This window comes from Lynx canadensis, chromosome A3 (genome assembly GCF_007474595.2).
Source record: "Lynx canadensis isolate LIC74 chromosome A3, mLynCan4.pri.v2, whole genome shotgun sequence".
NCBI lineage: Eukaryota > Metazoa > Chordata > Mammalia > Carnivora > Felidae > Lynx > Lynx canadensis.
The window spans coordinates 22,570,033-22,578,565 of record NC_044305.1 but is presented as its reverse complement, the minus strand read 5'-3'; the positions used below and the strand labels follow the sequence as shown (position 1 = coordinate 22,578,565).

The following is an 8,533-nucleotide window of genomic DNA, read 5'->3' as shown; positions in this document are numbered from 1 at the left end:
GAGCCAGCAGGGCTGTGTTTGCAAATAGCATTCTCAGTTTTCAGTATCATTGTCCTTAGTTGAGTGGGCATCAAGGACGTATTGCTACACAGTTCTCCAGCTGGAGAGCCAAGGAGGCTGGCCCCTGAGCCCAGGGATCACTGTGGCCCTCAGGGGATGCAAGGAAGCCAAGAAAAAGCTGGGGGGCAGGAGGGATGTAGGGGTGGTTTTGCCTGAAATTGTCTTCAAGAAGAGGTTTGCCCGGAGGGAGCCACTGCTGCCTAGAGTGGAGGGGGACCCTTGACTGTCTGGAACACTGACGGGTGGCTGGCATCCAAGTTACCTCTTTTGCCTTGGCGAGAACAGCCTCTCCTAGCTTTGGTTTCCCCATGTGTAAAATGGAGATCATGGTCCCTCACCTCACGTGGCCATTGTGAGGATATGGTGAAGATAATGAAGATAAAGATGTCAGTCAGAGGACTTCCTCTCCAGCCTGGGGATAAATGTTCTCACCAACCACCTGGTGGAAGCAGAGATGCTTCCAAGGGGCTACTCAGCCACGAGGACTGTCATGACAGTGCTCTGGCCTCCAGGGTGGGGTCCATCAGGCTCCTAGAGGCAAGGAGGGTCTCTGGCAGGAAGGGGGAGATTTTGAGCCAGGAGGACCCTGCAAAAGTCTCGGGGCTTAGGAAAGCTTAGGGCATAGTTGGTCATGAAATGGCTAGGTCCAAGGTCCAACCCTCAGATTCTCGAGGGTTGGGGGGCCAGCCAGCTCCAGGTGACAGTTGCAAGACAGTTCTGCAGAGGAATAGGAAGAGCTGTGGGTCCCACACTGCCCCAGACGCTGGACCCACTGTGTGATCTTGGGGAACTTCTTGCCCTCTAAGCGTCCCAGTTTCCCAATCTATATGATGGAGGTTTCACCTAGGCCAGTGTTTTTCATGCAGTGTTTGGTGGGATCTGGAATTTGCCTTAAGAGCTGCTCTGAGGGGTGAGAGGGAGTTTCAGACACCAGAACCCATGCTTGGTGTATTAGTTTCTATGGCTGCTGTAACAAATTTCTAAAACCTAGTGGCTTAAAACAACACAGGTTTATTATCTTACAGTCCTAGAGGTCATAAGTCTAAGATGGGTCACAGGGCTGCCTTCCTTCTGGAGGCTGTAGAGGAGAATCTGACTCCTTGCCTCTTCTGTCTTCTACAGGCTGCCCATATTCCCTGGCTCGTGACCCCATATCACTCTGACCTCTGCTTCCATCATGATACTTTCTTGCTTCCCTCTAAAAAAGACCCATGTGATTAGGCTATATCCCTCCAGATAATCCAGGATAATCTCTCCATCTCAAGATTGTTAATCATATCTGCAAAGGGCCTTTTAACATGTAAAATAACATAATCATAGGTTTGGGGGATTAGGACATGGGCAACTTTGGGAGCGATCATTCTGCCTACCACTCTTGGCTTCAGCCAGAGCCTGGCCACTCTGACCTGGCCCACCCCTCCAAGAGCTCTATCCCCACTGCCCTTGTCCTCACTTGCTCTGTTCCAGCCACACTGATTACTTTCAGATACTCCGCACGCCGAGCACACAGTCCACAGCAAGCCTTGGGACTCCTCTGAGTAGAGCTGGTGGTGGGGCCAGGGCTCAGAAACCTCACTAACTCCCCTCCGGGAAGACTGAGGCCCAGAAAGGAAAGGTACTTGCCTAAGTTTGAGACTGGTATTTCCTGCATGGTCCTGGATGGAAGATCTAACCAGTCCAACTGCCCTATTTTACAAATGGGGAAACTGGGTCATAGTGGTTCCACTTAAATGCCACCCTCAACCAAGGCCTTGTCCTGTCCACCTAGTCTTGAGGATGTGCTCCTGTTATTGACTCACTGGGAGCTCTGTTCCAGGCTGACCATCATTGATTTATCCCAGTTGGAAATGATGTGCTAATGGGCTTATTGGCTTCTGTGATGTTGGAGCCTCTAGCACCTAGTGCAGAAGTCACACTTGGTAGACATCTGTTGAGGGACAGAGCAGGTTTTTATAGAGGGTCTATTTTTGATGTAAGAATCCTCTGCTAAAGTAAGAGTTGGACAGTACTGCCCTCAGACCCAGGTGAGACAGGCCTTATCCTGGACCCCACTCTTTAGAAGGCTCCTCTGGCGGGGGGGGCGCATGGGTGGCTCAATGGGTTGAATGTCTGACTTCAGCTCAGGTCATGATCTTGAGGTCTATGAGTTCAAGCCCCACATCAGGCTTGCTGCTGTCAGTGCAGAGCCCATTTTGGATCCTCTGTTCCCTTCTCTCTGCCCCTCCCCTGCTCGCTCTCTCTCTCTCTCTCTCTCAAAAATAAATAAACATTAAAAAAAATAGAAGGCTTCTCTGGCCCTCTTACAACCATGTTCTTCCTTATAGGCAAGAATGTTCAGGGGCCAAGGGAACATGCTCACTCAGAGCCATACTCTGGATACTGGGGACCCTGGAATTCCCTACCCAAATGAGCTCAGGCCTGCTTCCAGGGCCAGCATGGGATCTTGCAGGCCTCCATTTGTATTCTTGTCCTCCACCCCAAAATGTTAAGGGTAGGCCAAGAGTCTTCAGTAATCCTCCCAATCCTGATATCTGTGGGGGTCTGGAGGACACTTCTGGAACCCTGTCCCCTCCAAACTCAGCTGATTATTCTCTGTCTTCTCTCCCTCAGGACAGCTGCCGCCCGGGAGAGGCAACCCGGGCGCCCCACTAGGGCGACGGCCCCTGCCCCGAGGGCTGGGATCATGAAAGGCCTCGGTGACAGCCGCCCCCGCCACCTCTCTGACAGCCTGGACCCACCACATGAGCCCCTGTTTGCAGGGCCCGACCGCAACCCCTATCTGCTATCGCCCACGGAGGCCTTTGCCCGCGAGGCTCGCTTCCCTGGCCAGAACGCTTTGCCTGGGGATGGTCTCTTCCCACTCAACAACCAGCTGCCGCCTCCAAGCAGCACCTTTCCCCGCATCCACTATAACTCCCACTTCGAGGTGCCGGAGGAGAGCCCCTTTCCCAGCCATGCCCAGGCCACCAAGATCAACCGGCTGCCCGCCAACCTCCTGGACCAGTTTGAGAAGCAGCTGCCCATCCACCGCGATGGCTTTAGTACGCTCCAGTTCCCCCGTGGTGAGGCCAAGGCCCGTGGTGAGAGTCCTGGCCGCATCCGCCACCTGGTCCACTCAGTCCAGCGGCTCTTCTTCACCAAGGCACCCTCACTGGAGGGCACGGCAGGCAAGATTGGTGGCAATGGCAGCAAGAAAGGTGGCCTGGAGGACGGCAAGGGCCGGAGGGCCAAGAGCAAGGAGCGGGCCAAGGCTGGGGAGCCCAAAAGGCGTAGCCGCTCCAACATCTCGGGCTGGTGGAGCTCTGATGATAACTTGGACGGCGAGAGTGGCGCCTTCCGCAGCAGTGGCCCAGCCTCTGGGCTGATGACGCTAGGGCGACAGGCGGAACGCAGCCAGCCACGCTACTTCATGCACGCCTACAACACCATCAGTGGGCACATGCTCAAAGCAGCCAAAAACACCACCACCGAGCTGACTGCCCCACCACCCCCTCCTGCACCCCCAGCTGCCTGTCCCAGCCTCGGGGTGGGCACTGACACCAACTATGTCAAGCGGGGCTCCTGGTCCACTCTGACCCTCAGCCACGCCCACGAGGTCTGCCAGAAGACCTCAGCCACCTTGGATAAGAGCCTGCTAAAGTCCAAATCCTGCCACCAGGGTCTAGCCTACCATTACCTGCAGGTGGGTCCCTGCCTGGGTTAGGGGTGGGGTGAGGACTGTGGGGAAGGCACCAGTTCTGAGAGCCAGCTGTACCACAGATTTACTTGGAAAGTCGCTTCACTCTGGGCCTCTGTGAGTAAACACTGTGAAATGGGTGTCTGGCAGTACCTGCTTAATAAGAGGATTCCTTCCACTGGTCACGCTTTCAGCAGACATTGATTAGGGTTCTTCTGAGCCCAGCCCAGAGTAGGAACGAAAACATGTACCTGCCCTCTAGAGGACAAATCTGGAAGCTGTGCCATCCATCCTCCCCACAGGACCAATCGAATAGCGTTCTAATTGCCAACTTCCTGCCTGCTGTCCGCACCAGACCATGGGCTCCTTGAAGACAGGGACCACATCTGATGCAGCTGTGTGTCCCTAAGGCCCAGGACAGGGTCTGGCAGAGAAGTAGTGCTCAGGAAATGTGAGAAGAGAGAAGGGTAGAGGAACAGATGGACATTTAAGTGAACAGAGCTAGAAATAGATGAGACAGAGCCCCGATTATCAGAATGCTGGGAGAGAATGATGCATGTCATGTCAGTGTGAACAGAGTGTAATGGAGATTGGCATGGAGGGCTTCAGGAGGCCCTAACCCAGCTTCAGCTCAGGACTAACTTGCTTCTTTCAAATGTTAATGTTTATTCAGGCACTTATGCATCAACGGCACACTCCTGGAAAGTGGCAGAAGGCTCAGAGACATCTTTGTTGCTACACATCCCCTGGGGCTGTCAAGAGCAGGGCCAGTGGCTATGAACTGGGCACAGTTCCTGGGGGCAAAGCCCAAGCTTGGGTGGAGGTTACGGAAGCAGATTTCAATACCCACCAAGATGGAAGGGGCTGCTTCTGTAGGTAGTGAGTGCTTCATCCTGGGGGGTATGCCAGCACAGACCTGGTCAGCCTTTGGGAACACATTAGATGCATTTTGAAGCAGATGAACATCAAAGTCTGACAAAGCCCTGAGTTCTTGTCATTCTATATAAAAATTCCAAAGACAGAGACTATGGGGGGAAAAGCTATTTTTTTTCAATAGCAGGAAAATGAAATCTAGGCAGTATTTTATATATTTAAGGCTTTTGTGGTTCTCAATCCACTTCCTTAGTTTAGAAACATCAGAAAGGATGGTGTGTGACCTGGCTCTCTCTCAAAATGGTGTGGTTTGGTCTGGTCATGTGAAAAGGCTTCAGAAACATCATGAAAGGACGGTCCTGCAGGCCCTGGGGTTTGTGCTGCCTGCTTGGGTCATGGGAAGTGGGTGGGGAGATGCTGGGATAGCAACAGGTTTTAAGCAGGAATATAGAATGTCACCTTCCCAAGGGACAGGTGGAGGTAGGGAAGATGGGAGATAGAATGTGCAGGCCCTAGTAACTGGCTGGGCAGTTAACTGGGGGTCAAATGGGACAGGGGAGAGTCCTGGGGTGGGAGTCCCAGGCAGGAACTGTCCCTTAGCCAAGAATTGGCCACTGGCAGTACAGGCATCTAGAAGGATGTGGTGTCTGTGTAGGTGTGGTGATGCTGGGAGTGTGCATTTGTGCATGAGGTAAAGAATGGGTATGGTGTGGACACTGAGAAATGTTTGTTACGCGGACATCTGTGGTGAAGTGTATAGAGCCTAGAGAGGTTGTGCACTCTGTACATGTTGAGGCAAAGACACAGTGAAGTAGGGTCATGTTGCAGTGTGTCCACGGTGTAGTGGTTGCTTACTGTGTTTGTGAGGACGGGTGTGAGTATGCTCTGTGTTCACGCCGTGTACTTGTGTAGGGGCGGGCACGTGGCGAAGTGGAGGCTGTGGGGTGTGTCCTTGGTGAGATGGGTGTGTGGGGGAAGGTATGCTTGCTTGCCCTCTGAGATATGTGGACATGGCGGGGTGGGTGCACTCTGTGCTTGGGCTGAGGCTCTGCAGGCACTAAGATGTGTGTACTCTTTGATCATGAAGTGAACGTCCACTGTGTATACATGTCAGATGGGAAAACAGCCCTTGTTCCAGGTCACCACCTGGCTGCCAGACTCCCACAAGCCTCTCTGCACCCTGTGCCTTGGCTTACCCACCAGTGAGATACAGGATGTTGACTGGCTCCAAAAACCCTGCCTCCCTACTGATGTGCTGGTGTCATCTGAGCAGTCCTCCCTGCCCCCATCACAGGACAGGCTCTTGGTGCCAGGTCTGAGGACCTCTTTCTGGCCTGATGTTCTCATCCGTGTAGTGGGATCATAAACTATCCTCTGAGATAACAGAGTGAAGTGATAGGAACACAGTGGGTGCTCAGAATCGGGGAGCTGCAGTGGATACCATTGTGATCTTATAGGCTGGGCGGTTTGGCCGGGGCGCACCCAGCCTGGGATCCATGGAGAGAGAAATCTGAGGCCCGAGAGGGGCAAGGATTTGCTTAAGGCCACACAGTGAAGCTGTGGCAGAGCTGTCTCTGGAACTCAAGTATCCTTCCCAGCCTGGGGCTCTGCCCTGCTGCCAGGTGGCTTCAAAGGCAGTACCCAGCATGGAAGGCCAAAACCCTCCGAGGTGGAGAGCCGGGGAGCTTCAGGGTCCGGAGCACCATTACCCAGGTGATGTGCCCGAGGCTGGGCGGCCGGCGGCGCGCTGAGGGTGTGCGCTGCCCCGAACCCCTCGCCACCCTCGCTGAGGCCTGTCCGCCCATCCTCAGGTGCCCGGCGGCGGCGGCGAGTGGAGCACCGCGCTGCTGTCCCCGCGCGAGGCGGACTCGGCGGCCGAGGGCCCCATACCCTGCAGGCGCATGCGCAGCGGCAGCTACATCAAGGCCATGGGTGACGAGGACAGCGACGAGTCCGGCGGCAGCCCCAAGCCCTCACCCAAGACGGCAGCGCGGCGCCAGAGCTACCTGAGGGCCACGCAGCAGTCGCTGGGAGAGCAGAGCAACCCCCGCAGGTGAGCGCTCTGCCCCGCCTCCTAGAGCCCCGCCCACAGGCAAGCGCCGCCCCCCGGAACGCCGAGTACCAGCCCCAGGACGTCTCCGAAGTCCTGCCTCCGGGGAGCCCCGCCCACAGGCTAACTTGCCCTTTTGGGAGCCCCTCCCGCTCGTGAGCTCTTCCTTCCCTGGGAAAGCGTCCTTCGCTCTCACGGGCTCCGCACACGGGCAAGGCTAGTCCCTAGATGAGCTCCTCACAAGTACGTCCCACTCCTGGGAACCTCGCTTTCCTCCGCTACGGGCCCCTAGGAAAGTCCCACCCCATAGGCGAATCCTGGCCGTACAGCCAAAGATGCGGGTGAACCCGGGCTCCCAAAGATCCAGGCCCCCTGGGTTAGCCCTCTCCCAGAGATCGTCATCCTTAGGTTGGCCCTGCATTTGATAAGGTGACTCTGGAGAACGCTGTCATTTGTTGAACCACCCCATAAGCCCCCAACAGTTAAGTCCCGACCCCAGGTGAGCCTCATCCTTTGGTAAACAATAAGGAGAATCTCTCTAGAGTGGCCCAGGTAAACCCTGCCCACAGGAGTCACATGCCCAGGTGAGTTACACTCCCACAGGAGAACTGTGCTAGGGAACCCTCTTCTTCAGGTTAGGAGAACCCTGCCCTTAGTGGGCCCACCACTTGTACCAGCAAGGTACTGACCAGGGAAGGCCAGAGACCCCTCTGCCCTTGCCCCTGTAATTCATGCATGTGGTGAGCTCCAAGACTGAGGAGGTGGATATATCCCTAAGTCAAAGGGAGATAAATAACCTTCACCTGTCCCATCACCCTGCCTAGAATTCCACCATTTGAGCTCCATCCTGTTGCTTTAAGACTTGGAAGAATTAATGAAAGTGTGAACAAATGAGATGCATGCACACAGAAAGCAACAATTAAAATGTTAGATGTGAGGCCTTCACATGCAGAAGTTACCATGGGAATCAGAACAGAAAAGGGGGGGGGAGTTACAGAAAAGCCCATCACTAAGTGCAAACCAGGTAAAACTTAGTAGAGCAGTTTCAGAGTCCTTTGAGGAAAAGAAACTAAAGCAAGTCAGAAACAAAAAGGAGAGTTAAAGGAAACAAGCTTAGTTCTTCAACTACTAGGGGCATGAGCCAAGGCTTCTGGGAAGACTTTGACAGAGGGAAGAAAGCAGTAACATAGCACTGATGCAGGGAGGGGCAGTGTCCTCAGAGAAGCCAAGTCTCCTTGGGACAGGGATTTGCTTAAGGGGTGCACAGTGGGACAGAAGGCAAGGAATGGTCTCCAGGTGGGAATTCAGGACACCATTGTCCAGTCCCAGGTCTGTCCCTCTCTGAGTCTCAGTTTCCCCATCTTTAAGTGAGGGGGTTAAGCTGGATGATCTCTAAGACACTTTCTAGTACTGAGATCCCACAGCTCCGTGAATGACCAGTGGGCACTGAGGTGGGAGAGGTGGACAGGACCCAGGTAGAGACCTTGAATGAGAGGGAATTAAATAATACAATAGTAGCAATAGTTACGGGCACTATCTGTTAGCACTTGCTGTACTCTGGGCTCTTTACCTGCCCCAGTGCACTTTAATCTGCATTACTGAATCCTCAAGCAGGCAGGCACATTGTCATCCCCACTTTATAGGTAAGGAAACTGAGACACAGGCAAGGGGTTATGATTGCCCACGGTCACCCAGTGAGGAAGTTGGATTCCAATCCAAGCTCATCTGTGTCAAGGCCTGAGCTGTTGGTGCTTGAATCTTCACCCCAGAGCAGTGGTGAAGGAGGAACCCAGGGTCAGATAGATGTGAGAAAAATTGAAGAGCCAGGGCCATGGGAAGTGGTGAGTCTTTGGGAGGCTGGTGGAAGCCATCTG

General features: G+C 54.2%; 1 protein-coding gene across 2 annotated transcripts in view; it reads left to right on the top strand.

Annotated features, from left to right (window-relative positions):
* Positions 1-2,670: 2,670 nt before the first annotated feature.
* Positions 2,671-8,533, top strand: part of DLGAP4 (DLG associated protein 4) — an 85,477-nt gene continuing 79,614 nt past the window's right edge. For both annotated transcript variants that reach the window (XM_030309677.1, XM_030309675.1), the window contains exons 1-2: positions 2,671-3,742; positions 6,421-6,662. In XM_030309677.1, coding sequence (XP_030165537.1) covers positions 2,744-3,742; positions 6,421-6,662 — 1,241 coding nt within the window. In that variant the 5' untranslated portion in view covers positions 2,671-2,743. The remainder of the gene's footprint in view (positions 3,743-6,420; positions 6,663-8,533) is intronic.